The 27582-nt window shown below is 37.3% G+C and overlaps 2 protein-coding genes across 2 annotated transcripts in view; one reads left to right on the forward strand and one right to left on the reverse strand.

The window, feature by feature from the left end:
- Positions 1-3880: 3880 nt before the first annotated feature.
- LOC124359067 (isoleucine--tRNA ligase-like) lies at positions 3881-19221 on the reverse strand. Its single transcript, XM_046811474.1, has 2 exons — positions 18919-19221; positions 3881-7720 (listed from the first exon to the last, which is right to left on the reverse strand). Exon 2 carries the CDS (start codon positions 7636-7638, stop codon positions 4330-4332), a length of 3309 nt encoding a protein of 1102 aa, XP_046667430.1. The 5' UTR covers positions 7639-7720; positions 18919-19221; the 3' UTR covers positions 3881-4329.
- Positions 19222-19289: 68 nt separating this feature from the next.
- Positions 19290-27582, forward strand: part of LOC124359068 (octopamine receptor beta-1R-like) — a 104759-nt gene continuing 96466 nt past the window's right edge. The window contains exon 1 of the mRNA XM_046811476.1: positions 19290-19583. The gene's annotated coding sequence lies outside the window, so the exon portion shown is untranslated. The remainder of the gene's footprint in view (positions 19584-27582) is intronic.

A 27582-nucleotide genomic window follows, 5' to 3' on the forward strand; every position in this document is an offset into this window, starting at 1 on the left:
TCCAATAAATTAATAACAATAACAGTATAGGTAGTTCTTTAATAACCAATAACAGCAATAATAATAACCACTCATAGTAGCATTAACATGCAATAAAGTTTTAACTGAGACATAGCAGTAACAGCATTAACGAAATAAATCTATCATAACCATTAATATGTATTATAACCATATGTATTATAAAACCAAAAATGGAAAAAATAGTATAGAGCATTAATATTAAAACTTACAATATATACATAAAATAACTATATTATGTCTGATAAGTATTTACAACTATTTTATCGCTATAGTATAGCTTGGGACTAAGGCCTGTAAGAATATTGCAATGGTCAAAGATATTAGTCCGTTTATTTATTGGGGCCATTAATATATGTTGTTGGTAATTAATTAATTAATTAATCATTTTCTCAGAGTAAAGATCTGAGTATTATTATCTTACATTGAACAAAAAGACTCAATCCAACATTAGTTTCTCTATTACCACAATATCCTTCCAGCCATCTAAAATACTGGAAAGCCTGTAGCATAGCAGATTGTCTCGTAGAATCTGAAAGTTTATTGCCTGACACCTAAATAAAATTTTATTTAGGGCTTTAGTGTATTCTCAGCGCGTCTCAATGTAGATAATGAATCTTTTTGTGATAATGACATGGGTTTCGAAAGTGTAAGAAGGACTTTTGACCAGTCTTTGATTTAGTCAAATTTGATCTTCTATTCGCTTAGAGAGATTTTTATTGATTTGGCGATAATAGACCGTGATAGTTGTTATTTTATATCTCAAGTAAGCCCAAAGAACAAAATTAAGTTCTTCTGTTCTCTGCAGCGTTCTGTCTAGAATTGTTGGCACTCCTTAAGGTAGTTGATTTGTATCTGTATTTTTATTGATTTGGCGATAATAGACCGTGATAGTTGTTATTTTATATCTCGAGTAAGCCCAAAGAACAAAATTAAGTTCTGTTCTCTGCAGCGTTCTGTCTAGAATTGTTGGCACTCCTTAAGGTAGTTGATTTGTATCTGTATTTTTATTTCATCTCGAACGATAAATTTAAGTACTGGTACTTACAAATCTATTAAAGCTCAGAACCAGCTGAAGTCTAGCGATGAATAAATACTCTGTTGGATAGTCTAAGAGGTGGTTCATTGATAATCAGTTCATACACAAGTCTAATATATTTCTGTCCCGGATACGTAATTTTAGTTATCGGTCAAACAATATTCTAAGTGAAGGATTAATTCTTGTAAACAGCAAACCCCTGAACGTGAATTTATTGACAAAGTTAGTAATGTATAAATATAATTATTAGGACAATGATTATGCACGCTACACTTCTCAGCTTGTACAGTTAGAAAAAGATTCACGCCAGTCAGTTGTACTCCGAAGACCGTGCTATCGTCACAGGAGTGCCGCATACCATTTACCATAGCAACCGAAGTGACAGATATAATGTGTTTCTTTATTCTATCTGTTTCTTTACACGCAGCAGTTTAAACTTACGCGTTATATTTTTAATACTCTATGTCTTCATATTTCTTATTTGAAGGTGTAATGCAACTATTGCTTAACGTTCTTTAGTTATAACACGAGTATTTTGATGATTTACATTACCTGCTAAAAACACGCGGTAGAAAATTATATGGTTTAAATTTTGCGGCTAAGCGGAAGTTTAACCCCAGATTTTAAGACTTTATATTAATAATAAAAATATATCACGATCTAATAAACTTCGGGAATAGCAAAGTTAGTGTAAAAATACAAAAGGCTAACGATTGGTATACATTCTGTCTCAAATCTGGTAGATGGACTACCATGACATCACCCACACATTCATTTAACACTTTCGAATAATAATTAAAAACAAATAGAAAATTACCTAACCAAACGTCGATAATGACCAAACTAACGTGAACTAGCGAAAAATAACGAATCGCATTTAGTATACAGTTTGCTCAAAAGTGATTGATGGGTAGGAATAGCAAAATTAGCACAAACTAACGACTCAAAACCGGTTTTAAGTAGAGGTGGACCATTTTGAGTGGGCTAACTTCAAAGAGGTTTCCAAAATCATTAAACTCATATACTCCGGTATACAAAAAGACAGATATTGTGTGGTTTTATAGCTCGATGCTGGTAATTTTCCTTTCGTCAGGAAATGTGATGAGTTCTTTTTAGTTTTAGTTTTAGTGCTCCACCACACATCTAGCTCAAAGAACTCCACATAATTGTAAGCTAACAAACACTATTGTATGTTGTATAAATTATGACCAGCTAAAACAGTTCTCATTGAATAATAACAAGGACTGGGAAAATAATAAAATTTAGAATTCTCGGAATTTTAAAACCTCCAACAACCAGTTAGAGAGTAATATGTTATTAAGAAACGTATAAAATATACAATTAGAACCATTTTGGTCTAATTCTTCTAAACAGAAAAAAAACGTAGAGGTAATTTTAAGGAAATAAAAGCTTCCAGAAGTACACTTACTATAAATATATTACACTGTTTATATGTAACTATTTTTATCATACCAAAAGTAATAAAAAATTAATAGAATTAAAGCTCTTTAGACATGTTTATTATTATATGAGTAAAAAACTTTGTTACACAAACCATCTTTATGGTTCAATTTATACATTAATTATTATTGTTTGTACATCGAACCAAGTTACTTACGGTCAGTTATAAAACTGTTTATAACTACACAGTTTACTAGTAAATAAAGAAATCTTGCCTATAAATCTTATGTAATGTATTAAAACTTGATTTTATTACAAATATTTTATATGTAGTGTTGTACTTTTATAGTGATGTTTGCATTGAAAAATAGCATAGCATCAAAAGTTAGTCATATTAACACTTACTTCATTGTTTCTGTAATTTTAAGAAATTCAACATATATAAAATATATGGTTCAGAGCAGAAAAAATAGTTGGCACTTTCTTTATGTTTAACATAGTACAGCATACTAAAACGTATCTACTGTTTATATATGCATACATAGCAATTAAGTTGGAATTAGTACAAGGAGTATAAAATTTAATTCAACCCCTAGTTAATTGTGTTTTCCCTGGTTTATTAGCCGTTGAATATGTTTTGATGTATCCAGAACTGTCATCTCAATCAGGATCAGGTAAGTGTTAGTAGTTGAAAGTCTAGATCGCTTGTTTCAAGCATCACGGCTTATTAACGATCCGACAGTGATCCGTGTGTTCGTCTGTCAGTCAGTCGACTCTCATAAACTTCATACAGACTTGAAACTTAGTACACAAGTAACTAGTGATCAAAAGAAGATCAACTGAGTTTAAGGTTATGGATACTTAACATTTCTTACATAGACTCCTCTTGGTTCAAGGAAGAGCTTTATTGATTTTAAGGTCAAAATTAAAAGAGCAGTCCATTCATCTGAGTTTGCGAAAACTCCTTCGTTGAGTCCTGTCGAGTCCTTCGATACTGTCAATCAGGCAACTCTTCAAAGAGACTTGAAACTTAGTACACAAGTAACTAGTGATCAAAAGAAGATCAACTGAGTTTAAGGTTATGGACACTTAACATTTGTTATATAGACTCCTCTTGGTTCAAGGAAGAGCTTTATTGATTTTAAGGTCAAAATTAAAAGAGCAGTCCATTCATCTGAGTTTGCGAAAACTCCTTCGTTGAGTCCTTCGATACTCCATATTATCGGTTGATTAATATGATTCTAAAGATAACATTTTCAAGAAAATGAACAAAATTTACAACGATTAGTATTGTATAGTTTCAAAACACTGCTGCCGTAGTTAAAGATTAGGATATGTAACATAGAGATAAAACATGTTTTAACGGATATAATGATACAAATTACCTTTACATTGTGACAAATAGTTTTCAATAATGCCATACAATGTGTTATTAGTCGTTTATTGCAAACATTTCAATGGTTGCTGTCATGAAAAATAGTTATACAATTTTAAAGAAAAATCATAGTTCTTATTAACAAGTTAACATATTTTAGAAAACTGTTTTAGTGTCAATTATATCGAAATATACGTAAAGGTTTAAAGTTTGTATTTGGTTGCACTTTGAGCCTTGGTGTTTTATGTTAATGAAGTTAAACAGTAATACACGGCTTTTATTGTTACCTTTGTACTCGTGGTCGTACAAGACATTGAATAAGAATAACAAACGAATACAAATTAGCACAAATGACAAAATTAAACAAATATTGAATAATGCAATGCTCAATTATCTGTTTTCATTCGGAACCGATTATCTTCTTCCAATCAATATAATGGTGTTGCTTACAAAATTTCTTGTTAAAAATAAAAATTTACTTTACATAGCCCCTTTGTTATTGGATGTCGTTGTACACGCGCAGTGCTACCAACATACCATCATATTGTCTTGAAAATAGATCTTCTTCTATATTATTTTCTACTGCCAAAGAATACGAAAGAGTTTGGTTTTTTATATAGTCCATCCATTTACCAATGGCTTCTTTAATGACATTTTCCTCCGTTTTAATTTTTACATGTATCTTGTCTGATATGTGTAAATCAGCCTGTTTTCTCGTATCTTGGATTTTTCTGACAACATCTCTGGCATGACCCTCCAATACGAGTTCGTGGTCTAAGTCCAGGTTGAGCTTTAAAACTCCTCTTCCATTGTCAAATAAACAAACATTTTTATCCTTTGGTTTCAATTTCAACTCGTATTCTTCTTTAAAAATTACATAATTTTCGTTATTATCTCCGATAATGATTTCATTATCACTTTTTTTCTTCCATTTGTTATTGTTAACAAGTTCAATTATCTTTTTTACACTGTTGGGAATTCTCTTCCCGACCATTGAGAAGTTCAGTTGAAGTTGGATATCTGCAATCCCATTAAAACTCTCCACCAAAAGTACTTCTTTCACGTTTGTTTCATCTTTAATAATTTTCTGAAACTCATCATCCAGCAAGTTCCTGAATTTACTGTGAAATACTGTCATACTTCTTAGAGGCTGTCTAACACGGACTTTATGTAGTTTTCTCAAGGACATTGCAGCATTGCAGATTCCTCTGGCTAAGTCCATTTTCACAATAATTTGACCTTCATCTATCTTTTGGACACTTGGAAACATCGTCAAATGCACAGACGCTTCAGGAAATACCAGTCCCCGCCAGATAGCATCCGTGAGAAAAGGCAATAACGGAGCTGAAGCTCTCAAGATGTAATTGAATACTGTGTACAGAACATTATAGGTATCATATTTATCTTGGTCGTGCTCTCTTTTCCAAAAACGATCTCGGCTACACCTTATGTACCAGTTATTTAAAACATCAAAGAAATCGTTTAAAACTTTACACGCTTCTTGAGAGTCGTACTTATCGAGATGGCCTTTGATCATTTCAGTTGTTTGAAAACATTTCAAAAGAATGTATTTGTCGATAGTGTTACGATACATACTGGGATCAGATGATATGTTAGCTTTAATAACGTCCGAGTTGGCGTAAAGAGTGAAGAAGTTATAACTGTTCCAGATAGGCTTGAGTACAATCCTCAGAATCTCTTCTACACATTTACCGTTTTTATCGAACAAAATATTATCACCAATAACCACTGGCCTAGAGAGCATGAGAAACCTCAGTGCGTCGGAACCGTACTTGGTCATCAGCACGGCTGGATCCACGTAATTGTCATGGCGCTTAGACAGTTTGTTGCCTTTAGGGTCAAGCACGACACCGTGACTGACACAGTTTTTGAAAGGCTCTTTATCGAACAACGCAGTTGACAGAATGAACGTCGTGTAGAACCAACCTCTAGTTTGGGCAATGTACTCAGAAACAAAATCGGCTGGAAAGTTATTGCCAAAGGTATGTTTATTTTCAAATGGATAGTGATATTGAGCAAAGGGCATGGAACCAGAGTCAAACCAACAGTCGAAAACATCTTTTACTCTTCGCATCACAGACTTACCACTGGGATCGTCAGGGTTAGGTCTTGTCAAACTGTCAATGAAAGGCCTGTGTAGGTCGGTTAATCTTTTTCCAAAATCTTTCTCGATCTCGTCTAAAGAACCATAAACATCGACTCTCGGATATCTTGGGTTATCGGACTTCCATACGGGTATCGGTGTTCCCCAGAATCGGTTACGCGAAATCGACCAGTCCTGAGCACCCTGGATCCAGTTGCCAAAGATTCCGTCCTTGACATGATTAGGCACCCAGTTGACTCGTCTGTTGAGTTCTGTCATTCTTGCCCTCAGTATTGTCACCGCCACATACCAAGACGTCATAGTTCGGTATATGAGTGGAGTATCAGTCCTCCAGCAATGCGGATATCTGTGTGAATATTGTTCGCTAAAAAACCAGCACTTCTTCGACTTCAAAAATTTAATTATTTCACTTTCTGCACTAAAAACGTGAGTCCCATTCAGAAAACCCACAGTATCAGTAAATCTACCAGCGCTATCTATCGGGCAGACAGCAGCTATGTCTTGTTTTTTACATAACTCAAAGTCCTCTTCGCCAAATCCAGGAGCGATATGAACCACTCCTGTTCCTTCTTCGGCTGTAACATGATCTGCTACAAGAACTTTAAACGCATTCCTTGTTCCATTAAAATACGGGAAAAGTGGTTCATATCGAAGACCTACAAGATCTTGATGATTCAATTCCATTCCGAGGTTCTGAAAGTCCAAGTTCTTTTTATTACAGATGCTCTCAAATTTAGCAGTATAATTTTTTGCGAAAATATATAGCGTGTGTGGCGTTTTGCGACCGTACGATGGTTGTATCCAAGCGACCGAGTAAGTGACATCACTACCTACAGCTAGCGCTAGGTTACTGACTAGTGTCCACGGGGTCGTAGTCCACACAAGCATTTTACATGGTGGCTGGAGATTCTCTAACCTCTTAGGCTTATTCAGTAACTGAAAACTGACAGTAACCGCTTTACTAGATTTTAATCTGTAAGCATTGTCTAGTCTAGTTTCAAAATTAGAGACAGGACTTTGGCAAGCCCAGCTGTATGGCACCACCCGTTCGGCTTCGTACACCAACCCTTTCTGGTAAAGCTGCTTGAATGCCCAGAAGACCGACTCCATGTACTTCAGACTCATGGTCCGGTAGGCCCCTTCCAAGTCTATCCAACGCCCTTGCCTGTTCACGTAGCTCTCCCAGGCAGACACGTACTTGAGCACCGTCTCTCTACAGCCCTTGTTGAACTTGGCGACCCCGTACTTTTCGATGTCCATCTTACCGGAAATGTTGAGTTCCTTCTCCGTGGCCATTTCCGCCGGCAGACCGTGACAGTCCCAACCCGCCCTCCGATCCACCCTTCGTCCCTGCATCGTCTGGTAGCGAGCGTAAGTGTCCTTCACATAGCCCGTCAGCAGATGTCCATAATGAGGACGTCCGTTAGCAAACGGAGGTCCATCATAAAACACAAATCTATTTTTTTCTGAACGCTGATCTATTGACTGTTGGAATATTCTCTCTTCATTCCAAAATTTTAATGTTATCTTTTCCAATCTTGAAATATCGGCATTAGGATCGACTTCTGAATAAACGTGCCTATTTCCTAAAATGGATGTGGTGAAAAGTAATAATGTTTTCCCTGTAATCATTAAAAATAAGAAGCAATGCTTTGTACTAGTGGAGTAGGCGAATTCCATTATATGATTTATTCTTCAATTAGATTCAAGAGATTAAATCCGTTGATTATTATCAGCTTATTCCACCGCCCGTATTTTCTTTCTGAAACACACATAAATAATGCAAATTTAAGTTTTTTAGTTTATTTACAGATTTTGTATTCAATTACTTTCTAAACGTTATTATTAGTATGCATCCTGATATGCCTATTTAAGGCAGTTCAGGTGCTGTCCAGCTTTTGTATTTCCCATTTGAATGTTTTCTTCTAACAAAGACATTTAAATTGGTTATTAAGTTGACTTGAACTTAATTTGAATTATTTTTACATTACTCCTGAACAGACCTCAACACCGCAGTGGTCAAGTATGTGGTTTATCAAACATCTTACCGGGTATTTTATGGTACAGGTATAACTGATCTTTCTTATCATAATAGGTCCAGCTTAATCTGTCGGATTAATACGATGTTTAACAAAACTGTCAGAAGTTTGCTGTAACTTGACTTTTACTGTACATTGTCAATGATAATCCTCCAGTATCGCAAACAATTTCAATTTTGTTTTGCGTAATATATAAAATAGTGACACCATAAATTTCCGTTTTATTGCATAATACTACTAAAGCATAAAAGGTTTAAGTTGCAAATTTGGTTTTTTCGATTTCAAAGTATAGACATGGTACAGTTTTGAAAATACGTGACGTGTTAAATCATTGAGCACAATTTAAGTGAATTGAAAGCAGAACTAACCTTTTAGTAATAGGTTTACGAGGAATTTTATAAACATGAAATGTCAGTGTCTATAGCTCATAGGTACCTTTTTGAATCTTCTAATATTTAATGCATTTCTTTTCGCCGGTGGTTTTCCTAAAAGCTTTGATTATTACAAATCAGATTCGGTTTAATATATCACTTCTAGGGAGGTCAGGCAACTTCATAATATATTTATCATAATCTCTAATAACATTAAAAATTAATATACCTAATATTTATTACAATACCTTGAGTCACTATCTCATAGTGTGAGCGTTACTTGAATGTTAATTGTCATAAGTAATATATTCTTAGAGGTGCACTTAAAGTAGTTTTATCTCAGATGTAAAAACACAGATAAAATAAATTTCGTAATTGCTTAAGTTTTGTCAAAGTCAGAAGTTGAGATAACACTAAAAGTACAGTATCTGTTCGACAGTGTTAGATGGGGCAGTAGATAAGCCTCCAGTTTGTCATACTGTCAGTGTTGTAAAGCAGACGATCTGTTGCCATCAATTCTCTGTTTCAAGTTGTTTTTGGAGTCGTTTCTTAGATGTGGACTTTGAAATTGAGAACCGGCAAGTTAATTATTTGGCTTCTACTGACGATCTTCGGTTGAAAGAGTCGATCTACATCAAAGAGTGGTTGAAAACCCTGAATTAACTTAATGAAACACTTGTTGGAATCGCTGGTTTAGTTTTTTTTTGTTTCTTTTCACTTAATTGCTTATCCCCTTTAAACAATTTTAAATACAGACAGGATTGAATTTAAAAAAATGGAAACATCTCGGAATAATTTGTGGTGCATCGTTAATAACTTACTGGTTCAAATAAAACGACAGTGACTGTATGCAATCAAAAACACAGCGGTGAACACCGAGTCCATGACTCGGTCTGCAAGTACCGCTGTGTCACCTGCATCTGACTCGCCGCCTGAATCTGACTCGCTGCCTGCATCTGACTCTCCGTCTGCCTGCGCCAAAACCTGCGCTGAGCGCCATTCCATCCAGGTCCTCCAGATCGATCAGTCCACGTTCACGGGAGAGAACCCGACCCCGGCCGCTGCAACCATTCCCGTCCTTCTCGCTACTACAAATTCGAGATTAAAGGAGCACGTAAGGCAACTTAATATCGAACCGATGAGCATCGTCGATTCGACAATTAATTCGGACAAAAGGTTTCTTCAGTTGCCATAAAAATGACATTTTTGTTGTGAGATATTCGTTGTCAGAGTTTCAGCAGGAGCATATAAGAGACTGCGCTGTTCAGTACGAGCCACCGGTGACCACCAGCTGTCTGCTTTCACAGAGCTCTGAGACTCGCGAACTCGTCAACAGTCTGAGGATGACTGCTCAGTACGAGCCACCGTTGACCACCAGCTGTCTGCTACCACAGTGCTCCAAGACTCGCGACCTCGTCACCAGTCTGAAGACGACTGTTCTGTACTAGCCACAGTTAACCACCAGCTATCTGCTACTACAGTGCTCCGAGACTCGCGACCTTGTCACTAGTCCGAGGACGACTGTTCAGTACGAGCCACCGTTGACCTCCAGTTTTGTGCTACCAAAGTGCTCAGAGACTCACGACCTCGTCACCAGTCTGAGGGACACAGGGGTTTCCCTGCGGAGGATGACTGAATTGTCCATCGTGATAAAAGTATTACCTATTATGACTAGCAATATATTTGAACTTCTCGAAAATCCAAACCAGAAGCAACCCGTCCCCAAGACCATCGCAACCACTACTACAGTTCAACAAAAACTCCCTATACATCAACCTGCAATAATAGTAAATCATCCAGCTATCACCCTCCGAAGTCTTCTCGCGGTATAAAGAAAAATTAAAAGGCAAAATTAAACGAGAGTTAGTGTCCTTCAGGAATTTTGTGTTAACGGTGACAGCCATGCAAAGTGAATGAAGTGTGTACGCCGGGGGCCAAACTCTTCAGCGGACCAGCTGCTTCATCCTGCTCGCCGGAACCAACGTCATCGCTGCCGGCGAGTCACACAACATTGATAATCGCCTGGAGGAAAGTGTCACCGCTCGATTGAGTTCGGCCGATGTCATCTTGGCAACGATCCCTTATCGTCACGATATGCCCGTTAGCCATCCTGTGAACCAGCGGACCATTCTCGCCAAGTTCTACATAGAGGTCTCAAGCTCCTCGATATCAATAATAGCGGAGGGCTTGGTTACTGCTACAGGACTGTCTGAATTATCTCTAACACAGCCCGCTGCCTTACCTGCTGCTGTTATAGCCTGTGAGCCGCCCGCCAGTCCTGCAGCATGTCAAACCGGTGTTATCAAGGTTACTTCGCCTGTACACCTGAAGAAAAATATACGCTTTCCTTTGAAAAAAAAACCAAGAGCCCATTACGAATAAAAAAAACAAAATGGTATCCGATCCGGTTTTGTTGTAAAGAACAAAATTGACTAAGAAATTTCGAAATTCAAAATTATTCATCTTAACGGTCAGTTATCTGTAAGGTAGAAGAGTTGAACTTCATGTGCGATGAGCGAAAACCTGATGTTATTGTAGTATCAAAATATTGTTTTCTCTGGAAACATCAGCATTTAACAAAATTCAAAATTATAAATTCGCACATATTTTCCATACGTTTAACGTGACCTGCGTATAAGGGAGGTGGTGTGGAAATCTTTGCAAGAATCCCCTTGAAATTTTAAACAATTAAATTAGTTCATACACTGGAATTTGATTTTAAGACAGCTGGTATTACACTCAATTTAGATTCATCCGGAAAAGTTAATATTGTTGGGTATACCAATACGCAGTTGTATTTCATCATTTTTGGAAACAAAATAGAACGCCTGCTAACAAATTGTTTCAAACAATCAACTATTTCTTTTAATTGGCAATCTAAATATAAACACATTGAACCATACCGACCCCCACTCACGGTGGGTGCGGGATATTCTACACTATTTTAGTCTAAATTAGTCAGTGAACTCTCCTACACGAGTATGCGCCACGATGAGTACAACCATCGATAACGTTATCACCAACATTCCGAAGTTGACGTTGTTGTGTTCAATCCTGCCATCTCTGATCACTTCGCTCAGGAGATTGTGATTAATAGACTTAATCCGGTGACCAATCTTGCAGAAGTACGGTCAAAAGAGCTCTAAAATCTCAAATTGTGTAATGAAATGTACAATGAAAACTTTCTCTATTACCGAAATATTTCATTTCCTTACAGAAAACTCAAAGCACTCAGTAAGCGACATGAGAATAGATTACACACCATGTATTGTGAAAAGTTTTATCAATTCGTTTTTTCAACACAAACAATGAAATATTCCAAAAGATTTCTGGAAAATTTCCGGTATCGTCTATGGTATTGACTCTTGTCGGAGAAGCTGAGATGGTTGGTATTATGCAAATACTAAATTCAAACAAATCTTTGTGAGCTCTAAAATCTAACAATGATACGTCAATACAATAAAATGCTACAAGCACTTCTTGACTCCACTAGCAAAAGTGGTAAATTCTTATTTTCAATCTGACGTTTATCTGGATGATTATTTTGAAAACAGCGAAATTGTCCCGATTTTCAAAAGAAAAGATCGTTATTAAACTACAAATTACGAGTCAATCTTAGTTTGCCAATTTTCAGCAAAAGTTATGAAAAGGCATTTTTGAATCCACTACAGATTTGTATGGAAACATTTGACATACTTTGCCTGAAAAATTCGGCTTCCAGAAAAACAAATCAACAATTGATATGGTTTCAAGTCTTTTAGTTGTTGTCGATGGTTTACAGAGACGAGATAAGGTGCTCAGCATATTCCTCGATCTCTCTAAGAGTTTTGACTTCGTGCATCATAACTGATGCATCAGTTAGAGACATGTGAAATACAAGGTCTGCCGCACAGGTGGATCGCCTCCTACTTGAAGTATAGAGACCGGTGTGTGAGCAGGTCTCAAATTTCATGTCAAATGGCGTCCCTCAGGGATCGATCCTTGGGCCAGTGATTTTTACTATTTAAATTAACAATCTGAATTCATCGTTCCAGAAAGGAAAGGTGATTCAATATGCTGACAATACGACTCTCTGCATTTGTGCAGAAGTTTGAAATCAATTCATTTCTCACAGTGAATTCATACATTCAATTTTTATATGAAATCAATCTGAAAACAAACAGTCCAAATTCAAACACAACTTATTTTTCTTTAAGACAGCTTGAAGGGAGCGAACGACCTGCTTCCTGATGGATGACAAGCTCTTAAAGAAAACTGACTCCACTAAACTCCTAGGGATGTTCCTAGAAGGATCTGACCGGGAAGAATAATGTTCAAAGTGTTTGTTCCAGAATAACTTAAAACTTGTATGCTTTGCAAAATTTTTCAAAATACTGCTCTCACTATATTCTAAGAATGGCTTATTGTAGCCTTGTTTATCCACACCTAGCATATGAAGTAAGAGTCTGGGGCAGCTATGCAAACAACAAAGTATAAAGAGTGTTTCGCCTTCAAAAAGAGTTGTGCGAATGTTTTAAAATTAAATAGCACATAGTCATTCAGAGATGCATTCAGGGAGCTCGGTTACTGACTTTATCCTGCCTGTACATTCGAAGTGGCTGCGTTCATTCACCAGTTTGAGACAAGAGGCCGGGACAACTATCGCAGTCAACTCCATCGAACAGTGACGTCACAATATTTGCCATCGCAGGTTGATGTTATATTGGCAAAAAGGCTTCATGAGGATCTTGTCTTAAACACGTATTTTTGTGAGGCGCTTTTTACTCATAAGGAACATTCACCAGTATAAGACAAGAGGTAGGGACAACTATCGCAGTAAACTCCATCGGACGGTGACGTCACAACATTTGGCATCGCAGGTTGGTGTTATGTTGACCGAAAGGCTTCATGAGGATCTTGTCTGAAACACGTATTTGTGTGAGGCGCTTTTTACTCATAGGGTGAGTGCATTGAGAGTCGCCTGGGTAATTAAAAGCGGAGCAGGTTTTAACAGGATCTGATAAAGGAATTGCAGGTTAGTCTGGATGAGGAAATTTTGTATGTATAAATGTATGTGTGAATGTACGGATAGGCTAATGACTGATTGTTGCTATACAATATTGTTTAACGTTCAAAAGTAACTATGACGGATTTAAGTTGACCAGTGACATGAGTGATGCGCAGTAGCTCTTAAACGTTTGTCCCATCTATCACTGGCATGAATGATGCGCAGTGGGTCTGAAATATTTGTCCCAACTATCATTGATATGAATGATGCGAAGCAGGTCTGACATGTTTGTTCCAATTATCACTGGTATAAATGATGCGCAGTGGGTCTGAAATATTTGTCCCAACTATCACTGGCATGAATGTTGCGAAGCAGGTCTGACATGTTTGTCCCAATTATCACTGGCATAAATGATGCGCAGTGGGTCTGAAATATTTGTCCCAACTATAACTGGCATGAATAATGCGCATCAGCACTTAATCGTTTGTTCAAACTCAAACTGGACCAAATCCAACTTATGTGCGAGGATCTGTAAATTGATCTGCTTGTAGTAACCGAAAACGGCTTCAACATGGAGAACATCGCACTGTGCAAAATCCCAAATTACAGATTGGCCTCCGCGTTTTCTCGAAACCACTCCAAAGGAGGGGGAGTTGCTATTTTTCTTAAACAAAATTTGTTATCTACACCTTTTCCGATCCAACAATCAACCGAAACAGATTTTGAAGCAGTCGGGATCAAACTTCAAACGACACAATCAAAATTACTCGTGATCGGAATTTACAGGTCTCCTAGTGGTAATGAAGAAATAATTGTTTCTAAATTCGAAAAATTATTGACATGCCTGACTAACCAACGTCAAGAATTTGTCGTCATGGGGGATCTCAAAATTGACGCGTTGGACAACACTCACCATTTCACAATTCGATTGATTGGTCGATTTACTTAGGTCATTTGACCAGGAGTTGCTAGTCAAAACGCCAGACGAGAGTGACGGCTACAACACAATCGGCTATCGACAACATAATAACCAACCACCCAAGTGTCGCAGTGTCTGTAGTGAATACAGCTATTTCAGACCACTACGGCCAAGAAGCCGTCATTAGCGGCGTACAATTAACAAGGGAGCCCAAAATTAAGGAATCAGTAAGAGACCTAAGGCCAGAAAACAATGCTCACCTCAACAAAGAAAGATGGGATTTTATAAATTCATTTCAACCCGTAGAGCAGCAATTTAAATTGTTTAACGACACTATAAATTTCCACCCTAACATCTGCTGCCCTACAAAAACAATCAATGTTTGCGAAAAAATATTTAAAAAAACTGGATTACAGCGGGTATTTTGGTTTCTAGAGAGAAACTAAAATTCTTTTCTGAAATTTACAAAAACTCTTCAAACGGACAATTTAAAATGTTTTCAAGATTTATAAAAAACATATACAGGAAAGTAATCCAAGCCGCAAAAGCATATGATGTCTCAAAATCAATTCTCTCTTCCAAAAAAGTTTAAAAAACAATTTGGGGCATCATTAACGACTGACGAAAACGCGTTTCTGCGTATGACTGGCTGGCGGTCTACTTATACAGCCGACCCGACAAGAGACGGGGAGTTTGCTTGCTGACGTCGTTGTGTGAAATCGAGTCGAGGAGAGGAGCCCGGTATCAGAGATTACACAGTCGCCATATATGATCTATTTGGTGAGTCACCATGATTTGTAATCATTAAGAAAATTTAATAATTCGGTGTGTAGAATAGGTTATTAGCAGCTTATAGGTTATCGCGGTTAGTGATGGTAGTGTATCTATTAAATATAGGTTCTACTACCCATCACTACCTTTCCTAGGTTGTAAACGTATATTTTGTATCCTATAAGCCGCATAGGTTTGTGATCCTATTCCTAAAATTAATAATTCGGTGCGTAGGATAGGTTAAGAGCAGCTTATAGGTTATCGCGGTTAGTGATAGTAGTGTATCTATTAAATATAGGTTCTACTACCCTTCAATACCTTCCCTAGTTTGCAAACGTATATTTTGCATCCTATAAGCCGCATAAGCATGGTATCCTATTCCTAAAATTAACAATTTGGTGTGTAGGATAGGTTAGGAGCAGCTAATAAGGTATCGTAGTTAATGACATGTTGCTTTCAGGTTTACTTGATGTGATAACGTTTGTATTATTAGTTTAAAGAAGGAATTTGTTTGGTTTGATTATATTTAATATTGTATTTTGATATTTTTAAAGTCAAAACATAACCTCAGCTTAACACAGCACAACAACAGACACAGAAGAAACTAGCAGACGATACAAGGACCGGTTCGAGTCAACGGCTGTGGAATAGAAGATCTCGCGGACCACCGATCTTAAAATCTGTTTTTCTCTTACGTACAAATAATTGGTGAGTATTCGTCGTTACGATAGAATTTAATTCTAAACGTCATATTTTAGAACGGGGTATTGACAGTTCTAATTAACAGTTATTTATGTGAAGTCGCGAAATAGAGAACAGAAAACTGTGATGATATCGTTCCATTGAAGAGGACGAATAACTGAGTTCGCCCTGAACGACAGTCTGAGTTTTTCTGTTCACTTACGTTTAACCTTGCTTATAATCTCGATCTCTACCAGCGTACCGTGAGGGCGCGGGTAAGATAAAAATATAAGGCGATACCATAACCCTGGAATAGAACCCGGCACGACTGCAACTATTAGGGCAGACGATATAAAAAGCGATTATTTTGAAACATCTTATAAGATTGCCAATCAGTTCAACGGCATTTTCGCATCCGTTGCTGGTGGGCAGGGTCCTCGCCCATCTGAACCTCAAGTCCGCCCCTCGCGAAGACAGAGCCCCATATCGTTAATGGCGTTGGCTCCTGTAATTGAGGATGAGCTTCACCGAATTATTCAGCAGCTCCCAGCCAAAAAATCGAATGACCTCAATCTAATCTCCCCATGGCTCATAAAAAATGCTGCAAGCATTTAGTGAGACCTTTAACTCAATTGGTAAAACTATTCATTCCAAACAGGAGTCTTCCTCTCTCTCCTGAAAATTGCTAAAGTTGTCCCAATTTTCAAGAAGGACGATCCAGCTTCAATCACTAACTATCGGCCTGTCTCAGTTTTGCCAGTTCTGAGCAAAAGTTTTGAAAAGCTTTGTCTTATAAGAATGCTTCAGTTTTTGGACAAATGCAATCAGCTCTCCAGTGAACACTTTGGATTCAGGAAGAGCAAATCGACAACAGACGCAGTCGTGAGTCTTGTCGATATGATTGTAGAGGGGATTGAATGTCGTAAACACACAATGGGTGTGTTCTTAGACCTGTCCAAAGCATTCAACTGCGTTGACCACGGTACACTGCTTGACAAACTTGAGTCTCACGGTATTCGAGGTTTGCCTCTTAAATGGCTTAGCTCGTATCTAACTCACAGATCCCAAGTTGTCCAGATATCTAGTAAGTCGTCCAAAAAAATAGAACTGAGTTACGGAGTCCCTCAGGGATACATCCTCAGTCCTGTTATTTTCCTGCTTTACGTTAACGATGTAAAATCATCGCTTCTGCATGAAAAATTAGTACCGTTTGTTGATGATACGACTCTCTTTTTCAATGCAATATCAAGTGAAGTTTTGGAACAACAGGCTTTTTTTGACGTCAACAAACTGTGTCCAATACTTCCACAGCCTCAATCTTACAACAAACTCTTCAAAAACCAACGATTTGAATATTGCCTTGCGCACTGCTGGCAACCAGTGTGGGCCTGCCATTTTTTTAATGACCTCACACTGGAAGAAGTCAGCTTTTTACAATTCCTAGGAATTCACCTTGATAAAGGGCTGACTTGGAATGAGCATATTGAGTATGTTTGCGCCAAAGTCTGCTCAGGTATTTTGGTTCTGAGATCTTTAGTCAAATACTGCCCGAATGAGGTACTGATTACGGCGTATTATGGACTGATTTACCCCCATCTGGCCTACGGAGTGGTCCTTTGGGGAGCTTGCGCAAACACACAGTTTCAAAGAGCATTCAGACTCCAAGAAAAAGAAATTCGAATAATCGCCACAATCAAATTTAGAGAGTCGTGCAGGGAAGCATCTGTTGACTCTGCTGTGCCTCTACATTTTGAAACAACTTTATTTTGTATGATTAAATGTGCCTTACCCAGAGGCCAATTAGAAAACTGACTGAATGTCAGAAATTTAAAAAAACCCACGACGTTTGCCATACAATTTAAGAATTGTCGATGCAATAAAAATGATTTGATTTGTTCGCAACTATCACTGGCATGAATGATGCGCAGTGGGTCTAAAATGTTTATTCTATCACTGGCATAAATGATGCTCATTGGATCTGAAATATTTGTCCCAACTCTCACTGGCATGAATGAAGCGCAGTGGCCCTTAAACTTTTGTCCCAACTACCACTGTCATAAATGATGCACAGCGGCGCTTAAACGTCTCTTCCGACTATCACTGGCATGAATGATGCGCAGTGGCTCTTAAACGTTTGTTCTTTACTATCACTGATATGAACGATGCCCAGTGACAAATGTTTATCCTCAACTATCAACTCTTTATCATCGTCTGTTACTGATGTTAATAATAAGCATCAGAGTTTCACAGTTAAACTTTAAATATCGCTGACAAGTATAATACACAACTGCAGTGGACTATAAGATGTTCGCTTCAAATATCATCCAACTGTATAATGTCTGATATTAGTAATTAGAAAATATATAAAACGCGATGGATGTTTACATTACAAAATTTCGATACCTGACTACCATCCCTTTAAAATTATACTTTTGAGGCATTTAATAGAGATGAAAATAATTGGTCTGATTGCTTTGAAGACAAACAATTTATAATTATCTGGCACGAAGATTCTATTTGAATGCATTTGGCTAATACATGTTTTAAACTAGTCTTTCCCTCACTGCTTATCTTCGGCCCTAAGATTCATTCTGTTCCAGTCTGCCTCTGAGATATTTTATGTAAATCGTAATTGCTTGGAGCCTGAGTATGTATTATCAACTATTCATCCTTATTTTTATTTATGATGGTAGTATTAAGAACACTATATTATACTGCTAAACTACTTAATCATTTTAAAAATTTTACTATATGACCAATCTCATAATTATGTTTATTTTAGAACCATATCTTATTTATATGAAGTTGTGTACTTATTTTTGTTATAAACCGTAATGATCGGTGAACCAGTCAATGACATTTTCCGTTAGATTCTGACGCACTCGATTCAGGAATATTTAAATTTTGCTTGTCCATATCATTGTAATAAAAATGTAATCATGATTCGTGTGATTGATTTTGTCATTAATATATAAGATGAAACACAATTTTAAGATTCCTTATAACAGTATTCTTGACGATCACTTATATACCGTAACCGTATTACTCACGTATATAATTTAATTTTATAGTAATTAAATTTGCTGTTTTTAATAAAACTGTTTTAAGGTTCTCATTTTAAGCTAGATACAATTGTTTCACCAATAACTTATGTAATTACAATTAAAGTTAGCTTGTCATGAATAAAATTACCTTATTAGCATTATTGCTGTAACGTTTAGATCTCTTCATGGTATTCAAAGTTTATAATTATTTTCTAGGTTTCATCATCTTTTCCACCTAAAAACAGTCCTAATAAATATGAGTTAGTGACACCCGTTTTTCGACTTGCAATGACACTTATTTACTTTACTTATTTACTTTGAATAGTGTGGTAAACTAAAAACTATTTCATGTGCCATGCACATATATTCCATATACGTGACAACACTGACAACACTTTTACTAATGCTACATGCCGGGTTACACCTCTAATCAGTTGATTATCTGCAAATAATGACTGCAATAGCATTATGATATCTTAATGTGTTTAACACGTTGCCCCATTTGATGTAGATCTGATGTAGATTGATATGCAATAGATGTGGCCCTCTTCCAAGTTTAAATGACTATACTTTTGAAATTCTCGAGACGATTGTTAATTTTCGGTCACAGTCTATGGAAGTTTAAAATTATGAGAACTAATTCCTAAGTTGTATTAATTCCTAAGTGTTCGCTAATGAGCTGAATTGAATTTGTATAAATTGTCATGGGTGCCATTGTTAAGGATTGTGGATGCCACTCGATGACCTTAGCACCTTCTTAAGACTGGCTGTCCAGAATATGGAAATATAATAACCCTTTGGAGTGTAAGGAAGGTAAAATAAGAGTTCTATTATCTCTTTTTGTAGCTGATATTCTAATTCAAATTAATTTTGGTTTATTGCATAATACATTTTCCACTTTTATTGCAAGCTTCAGCCATATAGTTTATGTACAAGTTCATAACAGGGTATCACTAACTTCTGTGGGTGATAGTTTTTATAATTCCAATTAAAACATTTTTTTTTCTTTTCGTTGTTTAGCCACTAGCCGCTATTTAGTATTTTGTATTAAAACATGCTGTCTCTAAAACTACTTAAGCTAAAGTAACCAAATTTAGCACAAAGGTTTGAATAGATGACATTAAATTTTTAAAATGGTTGTAGGATTTTATTTAATATTAACAAAATGGCGTCTGTCCCAATTTTTTAAAAACACCCCATATAGATATAAACAATTTATTAGACACCAAATATTTTTAAAACTTCCTTAAAATTCCAACGTTACTTGTTTCAAAGAAATCCGTCAATGCGTAAGCGAGCACGACCACTTTAAAGGTACGCCTGCCGTGAGTAGCAAACATTTTGCCTTTTGATAGGCATCAGCTGTTTTACGTATCCGTTTTAGACGGAGTTCGTTGGAAAAGTACCTTTGGAGTTTTTATAGACATTTAAAAAATATTTGGTACTTGTAAATTTGTATAACCGACTAAATACAACTGATGCCTATCAAAAGACAAAAGGTTTTACTACTCACGGCTAGTAAAAGCATGCCTTTTAAGTGGTCGTGGACGTTAAAGCGAGCTTACGCATTGACGGTTTTCGTTGAAACAAGTATCGTAGCAATTGTAATGGAATTACTCTAATAGTTAGTGTCTAATTCATTTTCTATAATTATACGCCTTTTTTGTAATTTTAATTTAAAAACTGTCAACAGACGCCATTTTGTCAACATTGAAATTTTATTCATTTAGGCATCTGAGTTAAGAAAACATTTTATCGATTTTAGCGTCGCCTAATGGAACTCATCTTAGGGATAAAACGGTTTCGATACTAAAGATCTCTTGATTGAGCTTTAAAGCTCTGTTGCCAGTTGTTTGATCTACTCCGGGAGTCTGTTGATCACTCTGAAATCAACCTGAGATGGAAGTTGTCCATAGGCCATCGTTCTGTGAGATTGAATTCTCAAGTTGGCCCGTCATCTTGCGAACTTCTCTGCCATGTGTCAACCCACATTGGTATCTGCAAAATAGGACCTCCAAAGTCAGGAATCCCCAACAAATGCTAAGTTGTGGATTGTTAAATCTAATAGTTTCCTTATCAATTTCCAGAGTATAAGTGGCAATCAGTATAGTTAATAAATCAGTGGTAAGGAAATAGTTATTTTAGTGGTAAAATAAATAAAATAACTACTCCTCACCTCATTGAAAAAAACGCATTTTTCTAAAAATTGAAAAAGTTGTATCCTAGAATTCAAGGGTGTTTATATCTTTTGTAATATTTGTCTACCGAATTTCCGTAATTATCTAATTGAATTTATTTTAAATAAAATGTCTGCCTCACAATTTTCCCGCACTAATATTTTAGGATTGGACTAGTATATAGACAAGGTTTTATATACCCTATAGGAAAGCCAATCAATGTAAATCGCACAGTTGTGGGGTTCTAAAAACTACTATAACTTATTTAAGGTATTTGAGATTTAAAAATTCCGTCATTTACCAACGGGACAGGATAAACGTAACATGTTCACCTAAAGAAAGTTATCTCATAGATACTGTAACAAGATCCCATTAACCAATTCACAAAAAGGTTACAGATGACAATCTTCTAGAAGGTCTTGGATATATGACAACTATGAGCAACGAGTAGAAATGTTACTGACTTGTACGTATCGTACCTTGTGCATATTGTACCTTACAATGGCCATCACTTACCTTAAGAATACAGATGACACTTTTCTGGGAGGACTTGGATATATGACAACTATGACCAACGAGTAGAAATGTTACTGACTTGTACGTATCGTACCTTGTGCATATTGTACCTTACAATGGCCATCACTTACCTTAAGAATACAGATGACACTTTTCTGGGAGGACTTGGATATATGACAACTATGACCAACGAGTAGAAATGTTACTGACTTGTACGTATCGTACCTTGTGCATATTGTACCTTACAATGGCCATCACTTACCTTAAGAATACAGATGACACTTTTCTGGGAGGACTTGGATATATGACAACTATGACCAACGAGTAGAAATGTTACTGACTTGTACGTATCGTACCTTGTGCATATTGTACCTTACAATGGCCATCACTTACCTTAAGAATACAGATGACACTTTTCTGGGAGGACTTGGATATATGACAACTATGACCAACGAGTAGAAATGTTACTGACTTGTACGTATCGTACCTTGTGCATATTGTACCTTACAATGGCCATCACTTACCTTAAGAATACAGATGACACTTTTCTGGGAGGACTTGGATATATGACAACTATGACCAACGAGTAGAAATGTTACTGACTTGTACGTATCGTACCTTGTGCATATTGTACCTTACAATGGCCATCACTTACCTTAAGAATACAGATGACACTTTTCTGGGAGGACTTGGATATATGACAACTATGACCAACGAGTAGAAATGTTACTGACTTGTACGTATCGTACCTTGTGCATATTGTACCTTACAATGGCCATCACTTACCTTAAGAATACAGATGACACTTTTCTGGGAGGACTTGGATATATGACAACTATGACAACGAGCAGAAATGTTACTGACATGTAGTTACCTTACAATGACCATTACTTACCTTAAGTATACTAAGAGATAACTCTCTGTTCATATTAGTGTCCAGAGTGACTGTGAGAGGCAATGTAGAAGCCATCCTGTAAGAATGAGGCATAATATCCTCAAATTTACTTGCTGGGAAAGAGCTCCCCATTTAATACCGGGGCTACAAATTAGCATAGTAAAACTAGAGAACATATTAATTTCTTAGACTTCTTTGGATGGCACCTCTATTGCAGAAAATGTGAAATATACGTGTGATGGAGGACAAAACTGCGTTATGTCTAATGATTAATTTCGACAAGATGATTCGTCGAGGTTTCAGACGAAGGTTTACAAAATATCATGTTTACCATGACATGGAGCAACATTAAGGAACAGAACAAGATTCACTGCGTGATTAATTCAACGACTAAAGTAAAATTTATACATTTATTTACAGTCAAAGTAATTTTCACGGCAGTGGTCCAGACTCTAAACATCTTAATTTTGATTCCTAATTACAACACAGTATAAAAAACAATGTGCGTATTTTATATTATGCTCTGTACATTAAAACAACTAAAGTTCTAGCCATGGTAATTCTATAGCTAATTATACTCGTACAGTGTAATAATCTACATTAATCGATGGTACTCGGGACACTAAACAGAGATGTGTCATTTTGGTTAAAACTGTACACTTAATAAATTCAATATAATATCTAACTTCTGGATCAATTTTCTATTAGGCTATAACGTATACTGCTGTGTTTGGCAATGGCGTCGTAAATTGTGTAGTTTTACTGGTGTATTAATACTCGTAGGTTTCATTTTCTTGTATTGAAAACCATTATTACGTTTTCCTTTTATTCTAGCTTTTTTAAAGGTTTCTGAATTTGGTTTGGTTTTATTTTAAAACTGTATTTTAGTTTCAAAATGTTTAAAAAATACATCCTGTAGTTCGTATTCCCATTCATTTATATAAAGCATTTGAAATATTCAGATCTTATTCCTATAGTTTTGCCAATTTCTCGATACACCAAACATTTAATTTTATACAGTAGTACAAAATAAACATGTCATTTTTAATGTTGCCTTTTTCTAGAAGTATTTGAAACACAATTTTACTGATGTTTATAAAAACATGTATAAATAATAAAAAAATATCAAAAGATTTGTGGTTGTGTTTTGGGCGTGCAATAAACATTATGGTCTACGTTTTTTATAAATGGGTTGACGTTTAAATAAATTATCTATGGTGGTATGGGTTGATTCAATGTGAGTGTTGAGATTAGGTGCAGTTCACTTCCTCTTTATGCAAGGTCGGATATATGACTCCGTCACAGATTTGACTCCTGGATCTTTTTTTTTCTGTCTCTCAGACGAACATAACTCCAAGCGCTCCACTAAGAGAAGGTTAACTGGAGCTCATCTCAACATTAACACAAATATTCTATTGTTATGATATTCTACAGCCTGTCCACAATTTACTCTCTAAAATTCCACGATTTGATTTAATTATTAATAGATGACATACAAAGTATAGTCAAATTTTGCTTAGTCCTGCTTGCTCGTCTAATCTTGTTTCTTAGTAAACACAACAACATATATATTTAAATTGAATAAACTTAGCAAAACTTTCGATTAATCGAGTTCGCTTTTTAAATATGTTTCAGACGAATATCATATAATGTTTAGAAATAGAGGTCATAAACTATTTCAAGCCATAAAAAGCTCAGAAATGAAAATTTTACAGGCAAATAATAAAATAATAGAATGTGAGCTACTTTTAAGAACTTAATGATATCAAGTTTATTTTCCTACGTAAAATAACTGAACGGAAGTGTTTTATTACATGGATTAAATAATAAGCTGATTATTACCATTTGATACACTCCTAACATATGTTTGATGCATTTCGTGTCGTTTTGCCGAACTGATCTTTAAATTATAGTATATTTACTTATGTGCTGTAACCAAATAGTGGTTTTTATATATCAAATGTATTTGTATACATAAGCTATTACTATAATAGGCTAAGTACGAGTGTGCGAGTTGTTAAGGTGTCGTGTACTCACACACTCCACCTACGCACTGTTAGCACTGCTCTTCTTGTGTTGATAACAACAGACACCCAGAGATCACGCCAATAGAAGAAGGAAGCAGTTGAAGTGAGGCAACGCGTTGGAGGGTCCTCTGCGGGTACGAGTGTGCGAGTTGTTAAGGTGTCGTGTACTCACACACTCCACCTACTGTTAGCGCTCCTCTTCTTGTGTTGATAACAACAGACACCCAGAGATCACGCCAATAGAAGAAGGAAGCAGTTGAAGTGAGGCAACGCGTTGGAGGGTCCTCTGCGGGTACGAGTGTGCGAGTTGTTAACGTGTCGTGTACTCACACACTCCACCTACGCACTGTTAGCGTTCCTCTTCTTGTGTTGATGACAACAGACACCCAGAGATCACGCCAATAGAAGAAGGAAGCAGTTGAAGTGAGGCAACGCGTTGGAGGGTCCTCTGCGGGTACGAGTGTGCGAGTTGTTAACGTGTTGTGTACTCACACACGCCACCTCCGCACTGTTAGCGCTCCTCTTCTTGTGTTGATGACAACAGACACCCAGAGATCACGCCAATAGAAGAAGGAAGCAGTTGAAGTGAGGCAACGCGTTGGAGGGTCCTCTGCGGGTACGAGTGTGCGAGTTGTTAACGTGTCATGTACTCACACACTCCACCTACGCACTGTTAGCGTTCCTCTTCTTGTGTTGATGACAACAGACACCCAGAGATCACGCCAATAGAAGAAGGAAGCAGTTGAAGTGAGGCAACGCGTTGGAGGGTCCTCTGCGGGTACGAGTGTGCGAGTTGTTAACGTGTTGTGTACTCACACACGCCACCTCCGCACTGTTAGCGCTCCTCTTCTTGTGTTGATGACAACAGACACCCAGAGATCACGCCAATAGAAGAAGGAAGCAGTTGAAGTGAGGCAACGCGTTGGAGGGTCCTCTGCGGGTACGAGTGTGCGAGTTGTTAACGTGTTGTGTACTCACACACGCCACCTCCGCACTGTTAGCGCTCCTCTTCTTGTGTTGATGACAACAGACACCCAGAGATCACGCCAATAGAAGAAGGAAGCAGTTGAAGTGAGGCAACGCGTTGGAGGGTCCTCTGCGGGTACGAGTGTGCGAGTTGTTAACGTGTCGTGTACTCACACACGCCACCTCCGCACTGTTAGCGCTCCTCTTCTTGTGTTGATGACAACAGACACCCAGAGATCACGCCAATAGAAGAAGGAAGCAGTGTGAAGTGAGGCAACGCGTTGGAGGGTCCTCTGCGGGTACGAGTGTGCGAGTTGTTAACGTGTTGTGTACTCACACACGCCACCTCCGCACTGTTAGCGCTCCTCTTCTTGTGTTGATGACAACAGACACCCAGAGATCACGCCAATAGAAGAAGGAAGCAGTTGAAGTGAGGCAACGCGTTGGAGGGTCCTCTGCGGGTACGAGTGTGCGAGTTGTTAACGTGTTGTGTACTCACACACGCCACCTCCGCACTGTTAGCGCTCCTCTTCTTGTGTTGATGACAACAGACACCCAGAGATCACGCCAATAGAAGAAGGAAGCAGTTGAAGTGAGGCAACGCGTTTGGAGGGTCCTCTGCGGGTACGAGTGTGCGAGTTGTTAACGTGTCATGTACTCACACACTCCACCTACGCACTGTTAGCGTTCCTCTTCTTGTGTTGATGACAACAGACACCCAGAGATCACGCCAATAGAAGAAGGAAGCAGTTGAAGTGAGGCAACGCGTTGGAGGGTCCTCTGCGGGTACGAGTGTGCGAGTTGTTAACGTGTTTGTGTACTCACACACGCCACCTCCGCACTGTTAGCGCGTTCCTCTTCTTGTGTTGATGACAACAGACACCCAGAGATCACGCCAATAGAAGAAGGAAGCAGTTGAAGTGAGGCAACGCGTTGGAGGGTCCTCTGCGGGTACGAGTGTGCGAGTTGTTAACGTGTCGTGTACTCACACATGCACCTACCACTCTACACTACCACTACTTCACTGTTAGCGTTCCTCTTCTTGTGTTGATGACAACAGACACCCAGAGATCACGCAATAGAAAGAAGAAGCGAATCACGCCAATAGAAGAAGGAAGCAGTTGAAGTGAGGCAACGCGTTGGAGGGTCCTCTGCGGGTACGAGTGTGCGAGTTGTTAACGTGTCGTGTACTCACACACGCCACCTCCGCACTGTTAGCGCTCCTCTTCTTGTGTTGATGACAACAGACACCCAGAGATCACGCCAATAGAAGAAGGAAGCAGTTGAAGTGAGGCAACGCGTTGGAGGGTCCTCTGCGGGTACGAGTGTGCGAGTTGTTAACGTGTCGTGTACTCACACACGCCACCTCCGTACTGTTAGCGCTCCTCTTCTTGTGTTTTTCATTGGAGAGCCTTCTTTACTTGGGGGTGATACTTCTCTTTCTTCCTTGTATTCATGCTTTGAGAGAAAAACAGTTCAGACGTATTTTCATCATCATAATATTTCTTATGATCTCCGTGGAAGTTTAATCCGCAATAATTTTGGAATAAAAATACCTAATTATAAAAAACTTGGATCAAAACACGTTTACACGTTCGCACATAAAACTATTGTTAAAAATAAGTTTAATTTTATTATTATCCAAACTTAATTGGTTAAGGATAAAACTACGTATCATTTGTATATTGAAGCATATCTGTCGTATTAAGAAATTTAAAACATTTAATGTAATAATATATAAATTTACATAAAGTGCATATATTAAACATAAAGGTCTCAACTGTGTTTGTTTATATGGTACGTCTATAAGTTTCATAAACGTGATGTAAACTGGAACCCTTCATTCAAATCGTGAATTCAAGCTTATGCGTTCCACTTCAAGAATGAGTAACCGTGTGGTATTAAATTGAAATGTGTATTTTTTCAAAGCAAATAATCATAACGTATTTAGATACATAATGCAATTGTCATTATTTATCAATATGTTCGATAAAATTAATTTAAGAATAAAATCATGATGTTTAATTTTTATTTATGTAGGGCCCTATAAGCCCTTCTTAAAAGCGTGTCTTCGTATTTTCATCAGTTTCATAACTGTATATAAATATTCTAGAGACTTCTCGGTTCGTACGATTCTGTTGGTCCAAGGAATAATAATATTCATTTTTGGATCATCACATCAAAATTAAAGATAAAACCCAAAATATTATATTTTTAAATTGGTCTAGCGC

Source organism: Homalodisca vitripennis, chromosome 4, assembly GCF_021130785.1.
Source record: "Homalodisca vitripennis isolate AUS2020 chromosome 4, UT_GWSS_2.1, whole genome shotgun sequence".
Classification (NCBI taxonomy): Eukaryota; Metazoa; Arthropoda; class Insecta; order Hemiptera; family Cicadellidae; genus Homalodisca; species Homalodisca vitripennis.